Genomic DNA, 18,231 nt, shown 5'->3' with positions numbered 1-18,231 from the left:
ACCTAGCACACTCTCAGGAGCAAAACAGAACGAAGCATTTCATACAAAAGTATCCTGTATTTCTGTATGACAACTAATAAAGAAACTTGAACTTGAACTTGAACTCACCAGTAGCATCCTCGTACACCACAGTGACCGCCTTCCACTTGTAGTACTGCACTATGTCCAGCACCGCCCGGCTGATGGAGGTGTATTCAGGATGGAGGTTGATGTAGAAGCTGTCCCTGTTGTCCACAGAGGGGTGTTTCCAGCGGGTCTGGATGTGGGGGACCTCCAGGGCGTTGCAGATGGACTGGACGGCGCTGACCGAGGAGCTGTGGGAGGGGCCGAACACCGCCCCCACGCCCAGGGCCAGCTGGTCACAGGCTGGGGAACGGAGCGCACACTGAGGTGAACAGTCATGCGGTGGAGGGTAGACCCACCTGAATTAAAGGTTGAGTCTGTAATGCCGTCAAACAGCGACCTCCAGGCAAGAGAGCCCTGCTTGGTATTGCACTTTGTTTACATTGTTTTGCTCCGATGTGTGGGTTAAGGGATTGGTTGCTATTGCTGGCCACATCTCAGGCTCTGCCAAGAGAATTCTGGAGAAATTCACACTATAAGAAGATAGTATATAACTATATACATTTTTAAAAAATAATCTTTTTCCTCCTTTTTCCGATTTTTCTCCCCTCCCAATGTTAGTCGTTATGTCAATTCCCAATCCCCTTCCTGGTCGTTGCGCACTCTACCCCCTACCGTCGGTCTGGGAGGGCGGAGACTATCACATGCTTCCTCCGACACATGTCCAGCCAGCCCACCGCTTCTTTTCACCTGGCAGCGCGGACTCTCACCGGGAGAGTGTAACGTGTGGAAGGTCACACTACCTCTCTTAGATCCTTCCCTCTGTGTGCAGGCGCCCCAACCGAACTGTAGGAGTCGCTGTCCACAACGACCCAGACCCACCCACCGGCTTCCCTCCCTCTAGCTCCGCCAATCGAGCCAGTATGACGGCCGGCCAAGCCGGAAGCAACGCTGACAGCTGGATTCAATACCAGTGTCTCTTGTGTTGGTGACGAGCGCCTTGTCCGCTGCGCCACCTAGCCGCCTTACTATATACATTTTATTACAGTTTTTAACAATAATTGGATGCATTTTCTGAAACTCTATTACTTAATAAACCGATTGTGTGCATAGTGTTGATGCCAATGTAAAATAGATTCCTGGACTCACAAATATGAGACATTTTTTTTTATTATGTTTATTTATCTCTTTTTCATCTATATTATGGTTGTTTTCCTTTTTTATTTAATTTTGTATTTTCTTTTCACTGCTGCACAACCAATCGCCCCTCTGAGGACAAATACAGTCAAGTTCTACTTGACTCTCATTGTGCATCCACGGCCATGTTTACAGGGACACAGTATGTGCAGTAGTGGGTTACTAACTTACTAGTGCCTGTTGTCATTCCTGAACATAATGTATTATCGATGCCACAGTGGACCAGCTGAGGCTGTACTCGTCAACCTGTTTCAGTCATACTTAGGCCACAATTCACTACACACTATGCGATGGAGGTCCTGCTTCTTGCTCCATTTTTATGTAGAACATTTTAGCATGTATGTTTGTGAGTATAGTGTCAGAATGTGCACGTGTTCTCCATTACTCTTCAAATGTGTGAAGGGAAGTTCCTCACTCAGTCAGCCATCATGCTGGCCTTATCCAGCCTTATTGTACAAACACAATGCTCATTTGGGAAAAACTGTAATATAATAAATAGAGCTATATAGTACCTTATTATAGTGTGAATCTCTCCAGACCTGTCTTGATGGAGCCTGAGGTGTGGCCAGCAATAGCAAGTACTGTAAATGCAGTATCATCAATACCCAACTAAAATAAACAACTTTAACTAAATGAAGACGAGACCAGCCTTACCTCTTCTTGAGGCCTCGAAACTGTCAAACAAGTTAATCCTCTGTATGTCGTAGGTCAAGGTGGTGTTTGGCATTAAGGTCCGGTTCCTGTTTATGCTCATTACAGCAAATTTGAAGGCCAGCTCCTCAACACTAATGGGCTCACTCTCGAGGGTCTCAAAGATACCCCCTGCGGGAAAAAAAGAATAAAAAGAACACCATCAAATGTGCCAACTTGATATAGTTATTATTCACCTCATGTTCAAGTTTTTTTGTGTGTCAAACTTTCTTTGGCACAGCAACTACATTTTCACAGTTGCATAATGTGACCCAGATTCCAAGGTACTTTTCTTTATCACATTATGCCACAGAGTGACCGAAACAACAGGATTTAATCAAAATGCGTCTTTGACCTCGCCTGCCTTGACCTCATTTACCTTGACTAAACTCAATGCAGCAAATAGCTTTGATGATACCGTGTCAGTGATTTTGATTCTGGCAAAAATGCCACTTGCTCTTGGTGTGCCGAAAGGTTTGGGGAGGTTACTTTAAAAATGTATTCCTTGAAAGATTACAGATTACCTGTTTAAAATGTAATCAATAGAATTTCTCCAACATATTAATTTAACTTGATTACTTGAATGAGTGGGATTAAATAAGTGTATGCTTCTTCCCACTCCCTTTCAAATATGTAAATGTCAAAAAAAAAATAGTTTGACTTTTTTGTTTGTTCTTTGTTATTTTGTATTTCTTATTTTGTATATACATTTATTATTTGAACGGCTTAAGGCTATATCTACTTGATGTTTGTTTGTTATGTTGCATATTTGAAATAAACTTCAATCGATCAATAAAAAATTACAGTTGATTACTTTGGAATTACTTGGCCTCTTAAAGGAACAGGGGGTAAAATTTACAGACTTTCATTTGTATAACATTATTATCTACAAGCATGTGATTGACATTACTTTAAGAGCTGCACAGGGTATTTTTGAGAAGAAACAAATTACCTCTTTACCAGATTTATAGTCATGACTCAACGAACCATGTCAGAAAATAAATAAATAAAAAGGAACTAAACCCAATCGTGTGGATGTAGCTATAGTGGAATAGACTGTATTAATATTCCATATACCGTCTTGTTCTCTATGATATTATTTATTGTTGGTTTTATTTATTTCTTACATTGCTTGCGCTTGCACACATCTAGAGCCAGTGGAGAAATTACTTGGTGATGATGCATAAGGCAGATGCACTCAGTCAGCGCACACACACACACACACACACACACACACACACACACACACACACACACACACACACACACACACACACACACACACACACACACACACACACACACACACACACACACACACACACACACATACACTGTATAAGTGCATAATGAATCATTACAGTATAGGCTTCTATTCTAGAAGTTCAAAACTAATGACTTGTTTTATTAGGAACCCCCCTGGTTCATGACCGCAGACGGAGCAGGAGGTGGCCTTGAGAGCCAAGCGTGCAGTCACTTTTTATTGACACTACTAAATAAGATGTCACGCTAAATTCTACAGTATGACTTACTACTATAGGGCAGCGCATATCCATATAATTCATAATAAAACAAGTCATTAGAATAATATAAGCCTACTGTAACGATTCATTACACACGCGTATACAGTATGTGTGTGGGTGTGTGTGTGCACTGAGTGCATCTGCCTTATGCATCATCACCAAGCCGTTTAGAAAAATACAGAAAATAGGAGGAGAAAAAGTGGGTCAAAAAATAATAAGAAGCAATGTAAGAAAGAAATAAAACCAACAATAAATAATATCATAGAGAACAAGACGGTATATGGAATATTAATACAGTCTATTAGGATATATAGGACTTTCACATGCTTTCAAGCAACGCTGTATTATTGTACTTATTTTATGCCTATTTTTATGTCTGCACTTTCTACATTGTACTACTTTTATTGTCTTTTTATACCTATTCTTTTTATACCTTATGTCTGCACTTTATTACTTTATTCTGTCAACTGTATGCCAATTGTATGCCTATGTTTATTTTATGCTATTAGCTGTGAAGCACTTTGAGCTGCAATCCATGTATGAAAGGTGCTATATAAATAAAGTTAATACTATTAATAGATTAGGGTTTTTCTCAATAACTGTAACTGATTATAGTTACTACATTTTGCCAATGTAATTACTATCCAACCCTGTTCATATCAGTGGAGGTTTCTCCATGACAACACCTGAAACACAAATTCACTCATAATTCATAATTATTATTAATTTACATATATATATATATATATATATTATTTTTTTATTATTATAATTTTTATTAGAAATGTTTTCCTCTGTATTTTTTTTTTTCAAAAATTGCCAAAATTGACAGCTCTGAGCTCAGGCCTGCACTGCAGTAATGGCTGCAGTAAAATAGAACGGGTTGACCCGGGATTAAATAATAGCCACTCAAAATAGGCTATTAACGTCATCTAAGCACGGTCCGTGCATTTAAACTCTTGCCATTGAATGGGGGATTGAATGATTGACAGCCTTGAAATCCAATCAGAGAATGGTGGCAACTCTGCGGCTCTGCAGCTACACGGAGGTTGAATGATTGACAGCCTTGAAATCCAATCAGAGAATGGTGTCAACTCTGTGGCTCTGCAGCTTTGTTTACAAAATCATTTTATCTCAGTTGAAGAAGCTAACTTGTTGGAGCTAACGTAGCTAAAGTAAAGGGCTACCACCGCAGTTACCAGGTCCAGGGTGGAGTGTTTTGTTATTGTTCATGAACTTATTGTGCATCGTTTGATGATATATATATATTTTTTTATCTCAGTTGAAGTAGTGTAATTGACGTGATTGCCGGCTTGGACTGTCTGTAAGCTAACTTGTTGTAGCTAACGTGAGCTAATAGCTAAGTCATCGAAACGTTCACCCAGAGGAAGAAGAAGAAGAGGAAGATGGGATAGGTGAGCCCACAGCTTTGGTGAGTGCACTGCTTTGGCAATCGCTTGGGTGACTGTCTGAGTGACCACCTGTCGGAGTCGGAGTCCCGAAAATGGAACGTGTGTCACGCATCAACAGAACAATGTTCAGTGGATTTCGACAGCATCATCACGCAAATGAAGGATCGATTAGATCACAAAAGACTGCTGTTTGTTGCATTGCTGGATTTGCAACTGCAGAGGAGGTCATTGAACGTTTCATCAGAAGAGAGCGAAGGATGGATTTCATTTACAAGTGATGGGAGCGATATTTAGTAGCTGTGTGGGGCGGGTCTGTGTTGATTATGAATTAATTGGCTGTATTTTACTGCGTGCGTTGGTATGCTTTCTGCCTTTCTGTGGGTAACGAGCGATTTATTTTGGTCCGCTGTGGCCTGGCCTCTGTGTGTGTGTGTGTGTGTGTGTGTGTGTGTGTGTGTGTGTGTGTGTGTGTGTGTGTGTGTGTGTGTGTGTGTGTGTGTGTGTGTGTGTGTGTGTGTGTGTGTGTGTGTGTGTGTGTGTGTGTGTGTGTGTGTGTGTGTGCACACGCATGTGTGTGTCGTTCAGTTCCTATAGTGCTGAGTGATGTGCATCTGAGATTGATCTGGTGATGTGTTCTGTACATCCAGGCGAAATGACAACAAGTCCCAAGCTGTTACTGTGACTGAGAGTGCAGTAGTCCAGGGTGGAAATTTACCGTGAATTTTACAAGCTCTATTGTACAACTTTGCTATGGGTTATTCTATAATTTCCTTTCCAACCAGTTCTGGACCCAACATCTCCTCTCCTCCTCCTCTTCCTCTCTCTCCTCCCCTCCTCCTCCTCTCCCCTCCTCTCCTCCTCCTCCCTCCTCCCCCTCCCCTCCTCTCCTCTCCTCTCCTCTCTCCTCTCCCCTCCTCCTCCTCCTCCTCCCCTCTCCTCCTCTCCCTCTCCTCCTCCTCTCCTCCTCCTCCTCCTCCCTCTCCTATAGCTATTGATGTGATGTTTGTAAGTGAGGCGTACTCAAAGGTATTTACTACTAGTGCCTGTTGTCTTTAACTGTAGTGTCTGTCTGCTGTCTTCATAACCACACTGTGTCTGTACTTCTTTATTAAATTTTTTTTATCTCTCCCGTCCTCCCCAATTTTTGAACTCACCAGCCACTACTGACACACACATTGGGGGATGTTTTATAAATATAATATAATCATTTGTGCTTCACCTAAAAATTTGGTCAGCAGCCTCCACTGGTTCATATTTAAGCATTACATCACGCGCAGGAGTGGTTTGTGAACAATAAACCATGCCTAGGGGTGGTCGTTAGGCCCGAGGCGCAGCCGAGGTGGGTGGAGACTAGAGCGAGCGCTGACAGTCGAAAGGAAAAAGAAAGTGAAAAAAAAATTGAAAATTAATCAATCAATCAATCCACGATTTTTCTTTTGTTACAGAATGATTCAAGACCCATCAATTACATCATCCAACATTGTTTAAACGACTAAGACATTCGCTGTGACAGAATCGCTTGATATATAGTCGTTTAGTCGCTATCAACATATCCATTTGTAAAGATTATTGTCCACCTTCTTGTGATCCGGCGGATTGATGTGATGTGATTCGGTTGTGGGCGGGTCCTGGGCCAGCAAGCGTGGACTGATCGCAATACATACGTGTAAATGGACTGTTTCAGCCAATCAGAATCGAGAAATTTGCATGCCGTTGTATAAGTAACATTAATTTTAAGAAGGTTAAGTTCAGAAACTGTGGACCCCTATAGCTCCATCTCCTACTTAGCGGTGGTGTTGTTGTCGATCAGTATGCTCCTTCCTCACTCAGCAATGACCCATGCTGTTCCTCGTACTGGATGACGCCCTCAGCTCCGGCTAGTTAGCCACAAAACGAATGCAACGTCAGCCGGGCCACGCTCTGTACAAAGCCCCGAAACGAACACTGAAAACTGGGTGCACCGCGCAGTAGGCTTCTGCGTTTAGTGCCGTGGTTAACTAGCCGGAGCTGTGGCCGTCCACTATAGAATAGAATAGAAATAGAATAGAAATACTTGTATTATCCCGAGGGAAATTTGACACTGCAAATCGCTCAACATTTAAACATTTAAACATTTAGACAGAACAGGTCACGAATAAGAATAACAAAACAAATCAAATCAAATTGCCTAAGATAAGAGTAGAATAAAATAGAATAAAAATGGAATAAAATATAGAGTAAATAAATACAGTAAAAATATACTGAGGTCTACAGTAGGTGTAATATTGCACAGTGCTGTTTCAAAACTAAGAGTCCAGGAAGATGGTAACTGTAACTCTGTGCTCAGTGATGCAGTGAGGCACTGTGATGCATTGTATAGTCTGATGGCTGTTGGAATGAAGGACTTCCTGTGCCGTTCAGTGCTGCATTTAGGTAGTGTGAGCCTGGCACTGAACATGCTCCTCCTGTCAGCCAAGTCTGTGTATAGTGGGTGGGAGGGGTTTTCCCTGATGGCTCTGTAGGCGCACGTACTGTGGTCTACCCGTCAGATAGTCAACAACCCACGACACCAGGGGGGCCTCTACCTGCATCGCCTCCAACTTCTCACCCAGCAGCCCATGCCGTATCTTATGGTATCAAAAGCACTGGAGAAGTCAAAGAACATGACTCTCACAGTGCTCCCCGGCTTGTCTAGGTGAGTGTAGGCTTGGTTCAGCAGGTAGATGACATCATCCTCTACCCCCAGTCGGGGCTGGTAGGCGAACTGGAGTGGATCTAGGTGGGGTTTGATCACCGGGCGGAGTTGCTCCAGGACTAACCTCTCCATGGTCTTCTTCATTATATGAGAGGTTAGAGCCACCGGCCTGTAGTCCTTGGACGTGCTGGGACGCGGGCACTTAGGGACAGAGACCACACAGGAGGTTTTCCACAGTGTAGGGACTCTCTGCAGCCATAGGCTTATATTGAATATGAGCTGGAGCACATCACACAGCTGAGAGGCACAGGTTTTGAGTACCTTTGGGCTCACCCCATCGGGACCCGCAGCCTTGCCTGCGTGTAACTTGCTCAGCTGTGTACTCACCTGGTCTGCAGAGAGCCACACTGTGGGGTCTCAGGTGTTGGGGGGAGGAGCGGGTCTTCGAGCCGCGGGGGGCAGACAGGCTGCACCAGAGATGAGGGGGGGGGGGGGGGGGGGGGGGGGGGTTGCGCAGTTGGGGGGAGGGAAGGGGTTGCTCGAGTTTGGGCCGCTGTATCAAACCTATTGTAAAACAGGTTTAGCTCATTAGCCCAGTCGACATCTCCATCCACTCCCCTTCCCCCCGCCGGTTTAATGCCGGTTATGGTCTGCATTCCAGTCCACACTTGTTTGAAGTATACGTATGTATGTATGAAGAACAGCATGGATCCGTGCTGAGGAAGGACCCTACGTGATCGACAACAACACCACCGCTAAGTAAGAAACAGGGCCGGGGATCTTTAACATTCATTTTAGGCCGACGTATCGGTTCATCAGCCTAATGGAGCGTGAAAGTACCCGGTCACACCGTCGCCATGGCACGTGTTCAAAACCCTTCCCTGACATCATGATTCATTTTTAAACGCTCTCCTCAGTGTGGAGGAATAATTCACTCCGGCCTCAATGGATGATCAGTCATCGTTGCCCCTCTGCTTTTCACAGTGATATTGTAATTTCAACGGACATCTTGGATAAAGATCCCCGTCGCCGACTGATTTACAACACGGTATATGAGCGGCGAAGGACGGTGTAATTAAGTGTGAGGAGGGTGTGTAACAGTTCAGCACGCCAACACACTCCCGACCGCGCTAGGCACGCCTCTGTTGCTGCCTCACTCTTTCACTGAAATAGACCCATCAATCAATCAATAATGAGTAGAAACATCTTATTTTACCATCATTTTTACTGTGTGCTGACCTGTTCAGCCTCACCTTCTTAACTCCACGGTGTGTATCACTGTTTGATTGATTGATTGAAAACTTTATTAACAGATTGCAGAATGGGTACAATACAGTACAGCTCAATACACACAATTGTTAAGGGGATGCAGACCAGAGAAAGACTTTCATCTTGTTTACATCAGGGTCCCCCATTTTCAATTCATCATAACATATATGACATACATGACATACAGATAGACAGTAGGCCTACTGCTACATCTATACATTTATGACATACCAGATTTACAAATACAGTACTGTTTGTGATACAAAAAGAGTTAAAAATTATTTTTTAAAAGAGAGTATATACATTTGACGAAGAAACTGTACATTGGAGGAGGTGGGGGGGGGTGTTGGGTAGGTGGGGTGGGGTTGGGGGGGGACTGTACATTGGAGGTGGTTGGGTGGGTGGGGTGGCGGTGGATGGCCAGGGTAGGCGGGGTGGGGGTAACTGTACATTGGATTATCGACGAAACCTTACTTGGTCAGAGAAGAGGGTCTCGTGTATTATTGGGTTAGGCCATTTACTGTACATTGGAGGGGGTTGGGTTAGGACATTTACAGGGGCCAGTTTCTAATTGCAGTCTCCCGTAGGTGCTCCTTGAGAGTGGTTTTAAAAGTGGGTAGTGATTCACATTCCTTTACAGCTGTGGGTAGGGCATTCCACATTGATGTGGCATAATTGCGAAACGTGTTTAGTCCCTTGTGTGAGGATTGGTTCTTTCCCCACCACAGGCTTCTTAAAGTACTGTGATGATTGGTCCGTTCCCGGCCACACGCTCCGTTCCTTTAAGGTACTTTGTTGAGTAATTGCATTCCCCGCCACGCTCCGTTCCTTTAAGGTTCTGTGAGGATTCTGTGATGATTGGTCCTTGGCCGAACGCACACTTCTAAGTCAAGTATCAATTACCATCACGCACCTGATGTGTGTTCTAATCAGCGCCCCAGAGGGCTTTATATACTCTGTTCCCCCTAATATCGATGTTGGATCGTTTTGAATATTCCCTGCATCTGCCTTTCTTTCCCGTCGCTGTCTGTTGCTCCCCAGGACTCTCGTGAAGTATCCCTGTTGGAGAACCTGATTCCCCGTACGAAGCTACGCCTCGTTTATCTGCCCGCTTTACGCGTTGCGCTCTGGTGAGTTTTTGGAAACAGTTCTTTTTGGATCACTCGTTTTTGTGTGTTTGTGAAACACCGAAGAGATCCCGTTTTTGTTATACTGTTCTCACCTATTTTTTGTTGTTGGATTTACACCTTGGATTACCGTATTGTTTTTTCTCTGGACTCTGCTAACTGTGTGTATCACACCGAAGATCAAGTCACTTGGATATTTGTTTGGATCAGTCACCTCTCTGTTTCTGTTGTGCGCTGAGCTAACTGGGATTCTCTCTCTCCCTCCGTTGCCACCTGGAGTGTATGCTGGGGGGATCTGCATAGCGGCTCAGACGTCACAAGCAAATTCCTCGCCATCACCTTCTGGGAGAATCTGCAGAGCCGCAAACATTCTTCACATGCCAGATTCCCCGTTTGTTCTGTTCTCCACCTAATTCAATCTTGTGACTCTGAGAATAAACATGCCCTTGTTTTTGGCTAACTCGGAAAGAACTCTCTCTGTGCCGTTGCGCTTGGGGTCGGTTACAAACCCTAACACCTTGTTTGAGCCGAATCTGGGTTTAACATGATTTGTGGAGCTCCCTCTGGTGTTGTGATCGTGGTATTCACTGACCTTTGGGAAGTATTTTGACATGTAAATGGGTACCATAGTCGTGTAGTGTATCTTGTAGACCAGGCCCATTGCAAGTTGCTGTACTCTGTCGTCTACTCTAAGCCATCCTAGGTTATCAAAGTGGGCAGGGGTGAGGTGGGTTCTAGGAGTAGGGTCAAGCAGTAGTCTGACCAGTTTGTTTTGGGATGTTTGTAATTTAGTTTTTAGCGCCTTTGAGGTGCTTTGGTACCATGAGGTGCAAGCATAGTCGTAGTACCCTTGAATGAGTGCTCCTGCCAGAGTCTTCAGGGTATTCTTGTTTACCAGAGAGGAGATCCGGTACAAGAATCGAGTTCATTGGTTGACTTTTTTTTATTACATTGGATGCCATTTTGTCACAGGAAAGATTTGCATCTAGGATAGAACCTAGGTATGTAATTTCATCTTTCCTTGTGACAATATTGAATGGGGGTTGAATGTCCAGGTTAAAAGTTTGGAACAACAAAAGATACGCTGAAATCCCAATGTAATGAATATCTCAATTAATATCTAAATGATTAAATGTGTTTTCGGTCCATTGGGGTCCACCTGTGTGTACCGATAAGGAGAAGAAAAGAAGATTATGGATTGGTTTGGCGTCAAATCAGGCGATTGTGTTTTTGAGGTGTTTGTCGTGGGCTACATTGTCAGATATAGTGGAAGCACAATGACGAAATAGCAAATATCTCAATAATGAAATAAATATGTCGAACGGCGGTCCGACGTTATCAACTCCTATCAAGTAAAGATGTCCTTTAAAGCCTTTCCTTAAAACACAAAGTACTGGTTATAAAAAAAAATACCACAATCACTTGGCAGCTGGCTGCGTGTGCCAGGGTCCCAGGGAGGTGGAGCGGGTTTGAGGGAGGGAGGGGTGAGAAGAGCACTTGTAATCCAGCACTCCAGAAAGATGACAGTCTTAGTGTGCCATGCGGCCGGCAATATGGCCATACATTTTCTCTAGCGACACACACACACACAAGGAACACGCGTGCACCGGTTTTTAAGTTTTTTTTACATTTCAGTTACGTAAAGAGAGAGAGTACCGTGAAAAACATTAGGATTACGTCCGGGGGAAGGCGCGGGATTATCACCACCTGTTTATAAGATGACCGGCCTTACTGTGTGAGAGTCACGGTTCCTGATCCCTGCTGAATATGCTCCTGCACATCCATTTTATCTGCGCCTTTCAAATGGAAATCGTCTACAACATCTGGGCCAGGATAGGATAGGATGTGATAGGATACTAGATACATTCAAAGCTAAACCTTTGTACTCTGTGAGCTCACGTTAACAAGCAAACACACAGACAAAAGCCATCCTTCAACAATCCTGGAGAGACATCAGTGTCACAGCCAGGTCTCTCACTTTAAATAAAGGAATGCCTGGTCTCGTGCCAGACACTCAGGAGATCCTTTATACTGGCTGTTACAAAGGGTCAGATTAAACCGAATATATATATTTATTGCTTGATATCCCTTGTATAGTATTTGTATATCGTTTGATATCCCTTGTGTTACAAAGGGTCAGATTAAACCGAATATATATATTTATTGCTTGAGATCCCATGTATAATATTTGTATATCGTTTGATATCCCTTGTATATTCTTTGTACATATACACGGAATATCCCTTTACCTGGTACAGGACAGACCATAATATTCGTTCTCCTATTGGAAGCGATCCCCTAGGCGCCACGGCCATACCCCCCGATGCCGAGTTCAAAGCCACCGCCAAGGCTTGTCTCAACATGCCCAGGTTTGCGCAAGAATACGAGACAGAAATAAGGCTGGTACTAGATTGTTCACCTAACGTATAAATACGGCGCAGGTGAATACAGCAGTATGTTAACCAATAAGTTGAAGCCTCACACCACGATACAACGTGCTGTGAAGTGGGCCCGTTTTGCCCCAAAATAGAGCCTTGAGACCGCGTGCGAATTGATAGCTGAAGTGTCAGAGTTTAACGCTGTATCGTCGAGTTCGACCTATTCTATTATTAAGTAATAGTCTATTATGTATAGTGTATCGTGCGGCTACCGTTCTACAGTGACCAGCATTACCAACGCTTCCTCGTACCGAGCTAGTGTGCTTATCCAGGCTGGGCGGCTTAACCTGGTGCCGTCATCCGAGGAGCCCTAGACGAGAACCGTGTGGATATGTACACTGGATAACCTACACCGGCGACTACAGAGCCCTTTTCGGCTGGATTATATTTGCTTTGGTCCTGTAGCTGATGGAGCGGAGAATCGTCTACACCCACAATTGTGTGGGATTTACCCTGTGAGGAGCAACGTCGAGCCCGCCTCTAGGACGCCTGAGGCTGGCTAGCTTTCTTCCATGCGGCACTGCATACCGGAGAATAGCTGTTGTTCGTCTGTGGATCAAGAGATTATTGCACTCCTGTACCTGGAGTCTCCTTATTCCTCGTTGACCCAGACTTTCGCTACCGACAAATCCTCTCCCCTGCTGGCCTACAACCGGAGGGACCCTATTAGTATCTCCAGCTGCCCTACTAGTGTACCATAGATATAATTCTTATGATACAGGTGGTATTAATTATCTCCTGCGTAATATGCTCATGGACTTACGCTCTTGACCTATTCATGCACATTCTTCGCCTTACAAGCGCAATTCTCAATCTTGATAAGTAAAGTAATGTAAGATAATCTTCGTGCTGCTAATAAATATTCTTCTAAACGAGTATTTGTGTGAAACCGTGTTATTGTGGATGTGTTCATCTCATATACCTGTGTACTGTATGGCCAGTAGTAATGTACATAAGTCAGTAGTGGTTTAATGATACCATACTTATTCAATACAGTCAGGGAATTGTACCCCTCAGTTACAATTGGTCCTTCGAGCCGGAGGGTAATTAGCGTAATATTAATATAATATTAATATTAACATGGCCAATGATGAACACTCCACAAACGATTCTCCTAAGCTAGATCGCCCGGAGCGCAGACGGCAGCCACCTCGTTACCTAGAGGACTACGCTGCCAGTCTACTACCTAGCTTTATACAGACGTTAAACGCGGAAAAAGCGGATAGTAAAAGTATGTCAAACCCTACCGACCAGGCGACCCCGCCAGTAGAGACCCTAGTGGGTTCTAACGTAACTGACCAAGCTCACGGGGGGGACCAGGAGGGACCTGACATGACTTTACCCCCCGCCAACGTCAACGGGACAGTCCCCGGAGAGCTCCAGGATAAAGAAAGCGCTCCAGGGACGGAACCCGACCCACTACCAGAAGAGACGCACACCCAGGAGATGGACCTCCTCGGAGCGCGACAGGAGAACGGATCTCCAACGAGCACTGCCAGAAGCCGATCACCTCCGCCTGTGTCTTCCCCCAGCGAGGCGGACAAGATGCTGGCGCAGGCACTCATCGCCACCCTGGCAGCCTCCACCGAACGCGATCGACTTCAAGCGCAACAGACGAGCGAGCGCGAACAAGCTGCAGACCAACGAGAGCGCCTTCACGCGCAACTCCAAGCGCAAGCCCTCAGTGAACGCGAACATTCTGCAACCGAGCGAGAGCGCTTCCAGGCGCAACAAAGGAGTGAAGACGACCGCATAAGACTGGAGACCAGACGCCTTCAGACGGAAGAGAACATTGAAAGAAGCCGCGCCGATGCACAGCACGCCGCCGCCAATGCACAGCACGCCGCCACCAATGCACAGCGCGACGCCGCCAATGCACAGCTCCACGCCGCCCATGCCAGCGCCAATGCACAGCGCGACGCCGCCAATGCCCAGCGCGAAGCAGTGCGCGACGCCGCCCATGCCCAGCGCGAAGCAGAGCGCGACCGGCTGCAGGCGCAGACGATGGACAAATTGATTGCCATGGCGACACCCCCTCTCTCTGCACGGAGCTCCCGGAGATCATCACGACGAGGGTCTAGGACACATTCCCCTACCCGACCAAGCGACCCGGGACCCCGCCAACAGGAGGATCCTGTCCACGTCTCCGAACCCCCTCCCCGGCCGGTCCATACGAGACCCAGCAACCGGGAAGAACCGGCCTACCACGCCGAGAGACTGAACAGAAGACTCCAGGACCTAGCAGAGGAAGAGGAAGAGGAAGAGGAGGAATGTCAAGCCGACCAGCAGCAACGTACTCTGGACCAGGAGGCCCAGTACAGCCCAGACGTCAGCCCCAAGGCACTGCGCTACAAACCCCCGACTCAACTCACGGGTGAGTTTGACGCGCCGTCAGCCCCGAGGAACAGCACCTGGGTACCCGGGCTTCGGTACCCACCAAGTACCAGCCCACGACGACACGTACGGGGAGACTCGCCCAGGAGGCCTCTCCCCCAACGCTCACCGATGTGCCAGCCATCCATGGCATCGTACCTTGGCACACCGACATTCCCGGATTTTACACGCGGGGACAGAGCACAGTACACGGAGCTACGGATGTGCTTAGAGACTATGCTGTCCGATGTCCCCAATGAGACGTACAAGTATGCTATCCTACTCAAGCACCTGAAGGTGCCCAGAGCGCATAATATAGCGCTGGCATATTCCAACTCAAGTACCCCATACACCGCGGCTCTAGTAGCCCTCGACCAACGTTATGGACGCATATGGGACTACGTGATACAAGAGATAAGAGACATTGACCGTCTCCCCCCAGCCAGAGACAACAGAGCATTGGATGACCTCTCTATCAAGGTACAGTCCCTGGTAGGGATGCTGGGGTCCCAAAAGGAAAAAGGGATATACGAACTGTACGCTAACTCTAATGTAGAGAGGATATTAGAGAAGCTCCCTCCCGCCCGACAAGAGCGTTTTCGGCGGCAGAGACCACCGCGACCCCAACGGCCCAGAGGCATCCCTCCTAGACCTATCTGATTTCCTCGCCAGGGAGGTCAGCAGCCTACGACTGGACACGTTCGTGTGGAGTGGACCAAGCCCAAGAGATGGACCTCGGGGATCAAATGATAACCGCCGGTCGGTGACCGTTATGCACCAAGCCGAATCAGTACCGCAGCACAAGAACCACAACACCCCCTCGACGAAAGAGGAGTGGAAGATTGAATGCCAGTACTGTGAAGGGGAACATCGGCTGTATCAATGCGACAAGTTCAAGAAGCCGACCACGGACGAGGTGAGTCAGTGGATCAAAGACCACCGCCGCTGCTTCCGCTGCGCGCGCAGCCACATGGCAGCCGAGTGCCGCTTGAAGAAGAAGTGTAGCAGGTGCGGCGGCGCCCACTTGGAGGTCCTGCATGACATCAACAGGCGTCCGCCAGGACAACAAAGTGGGCCCGTCACGGTAATGTACCAGGCCGAGGCGGTGGCACCAGTACCAAAGATCCACCAGACCGCTCCCTACTGTACCGACTGCTACAGCAGACACTGGGAGTCACGGTGCTACTCGGACGACCGCGAGTCGGCACCACCCCAGACGATCCAAAGCAACCAACCAACAGGAGTGCTCCACATTGACCAGCATAGCGGGACCCCCCGAGTGCTCATCAAAGTGGTCAGAGTGCTCCTGAGCTACGAGGACAAGGTCCTGGACACTTACGCCGTCCTGGACGATGGGTCTGAAAAGACTCTCCTCCTCGCTTCCGCCGCAGCCCAGTTGGGCCTGCGGGGTGCCAAAGGTACCATGACAATACGCACCATCAGAAGAGACCAGAAGACCATAAAGGGTGAAAGGGTCTCCTTCAAGATAGCAGCGGTGGACCAGCCCGAGAAGCAGTATAGTATTACCAACGTCTTCACCAGCCACGACATAGGCCTGTCCCAGTACACCTACCCCATCCCACAGCTGATGGCGAAGTATGTGCACCTACGTCAACTACCTATACCGCTTATCGACGTGCCACACCAACCCTGCTCATCGGCTCCGACCACGCGGACCTCATTCTCCCAATTGAGGCGGCCCACATCGGACCCAAAGGATGCCCAGTCGCGGTTCAGACCCGACTGGGGTGGACGCTCCAGGGCCCCCTCTACGGACTTGACAGTCAACCCACGTCTACACGCTGCCTACACACAAAGGCGAGCGACACCGGCCACTCCCTCGTACAGCCCGTTGAGAGGCTATTGACATTAAGCGAGAGGCCTGTGAGAGAACCGTGGGCACAAGAGGGAGTTCGGAACTCCACCCCCCTCAGCTGCGCTCCAGACGTAGCTGACCTCGAACCCAGCACCCCAAGCGACTCCTTGATGGGGCGGCCGGAACCGGCCCCTCCTCAGACGGGGTACAGAGCAAACAAGAGAAACAGACGGAGGAGGTGGAGGCGCAGCCAAGCACAGATCAAAGCAGTCTCAGGCCCGCTTCCTCCTAACCCCCCTACTATCCCTTCCAGCCCGTCAGAAGCGGGTCAAGGACGGGGACAACTTAAAAGTGGACACAGTCGTCATGATTATCGACCAGTCACTACCCCGAGCTATGTGGCCGGCCGGCCGCGTAAGCAAAGTGATCACTGGTGCCGACGGAAAGGTCAGAGCGGCAGAAGTGCTCGTCCAGGGGCGGACATACACCCGACCCGTGGCGAGGCTGATAGAGTTGCCAAGGCTCCCCGACTCTCTTAATGACGATCATGACCCACTGACTTCGTGAATTGCCCTACTCCTCACAACGGACATTGAGTAGTGGACAAGACGGTTAATCTGTCTCTGCTTATCTAATTAGGTGCGGACTAATTAGGAGGCGGCTGTTACAAAGGGTCAGATTAAACCGAATATATATATTTATTGCTTGAGATCCCATGTATAATATTTGTATATCGTTTGATATCCCTTGTATATTCTTTGTACATATACACGGAATATCCCTTTACCTGGTACAGGACAGACCATAATATTCGTTCTCCTATTGGAAGCGATCCCCTAGGCGCCACGGCCATACCCCCCGATGCCGAGTTCAAAGCCACCGCCAAGGCTTGTCTCAACATGCCCAGGTTTGCGCAAGAATACGAGACAGAAATAAGGCTGGTACTAGATTGTTCACCTAACGTATAAATACGGCGCAGGTGAATACAGCAGTATGTTAACCAATAAGTTGAAGCCTCACACCACGATACAACGTGCTGTGAAGTGGGCCCGTTTTGCCCCAAAATAGAGCCTTGAGACCGCGTGCGAATTGATAGCTGAAGTGTCAGAGTTTAACGCTGTATCGTCGAGTTCGACCTATTCTATTATTAAGTAATAGTCTATTATGTATAGTGTATCGTGCGGCTACCGTTCTACAGTGACCAGCATTACCAACGCTTCCTCGTACCGAGCTAGTGTGCTTATCCAGGCTGGGCGGCTTAACCTGGTGCCGTCATCCGAGGAGCCCTAGACGAGAACCGTGTGGATATGTACACTGGATAACCTACACCGGCGACTACAGAGCCCTTTTCGGCTGGATTATATTTGCTTTGGTCCTGTAGCTGATGGAGCGGAGAATCGTCTACACCCACAATTGTGTGGGATTTACCCTGTGAGGAGCAACGTCGAGCCCGCCTCTAGGACGCCTGAGGCTGGCTAGCTTTCTTCCATGCGGCACTGCATACCGGAGAATAGCTGTTGTTCGTCTGCGGATCAAGAGATTATTGCACTGTCTCCTGTACCTGGAGTCTCCTTATTCCTCGTTGACCCAGACTTTCGCTACCGACAAATCCTCTCCCCTGCTGGCCTACAACCGGAGGGACCCTATTA

General features: G+C 47.2%; 1 protein-coding gene across 2 annotated transcripts in view; it reads right to left on the bottom strand.

The window, feature by feature from the left end:
• The window catches only part of grik1b (glutamate receptor, ionotropic, kainate 1b), a gene marked incomplete at both ends in the record, with an annotated part of 93,501 nt that overhangs the window by 50,973 nt on the left and 24,297 nt on the right, over nucleotides 1–18,231 (bottom strand). For both annotated transcript variants that reach the window (XM_084328274.1, XM_084328275.1), the window contains 2 exons: nucleotides 109–366; nucleotides 1,915–2,082. In XM_084328274.1, the coding sequence (XP_084184400.1) occupies nucleotides 109–366; nucleotides 1,915–2,082 (426 nt within the window). The remainder of the gene's footprint in view (nucleotides 1–108; nucleotides 367–1,914; nucleotides 2,083–18,231) is intronic.

Source organism: Notolepis coatsorum (assembly GCF_963971535.1).
Source record: "Notolepis coatsorum genome assembly, chromosome: 1".
NCBI lineage: Eukaryota > Metazoa > Chordata > Actinopteri > Aulopiformes > Paralepididae > Notolepis > Notolepis coatsorum.
This window is presented reverse-complemented; position numbering and strand designations above follow the sequence as displayed.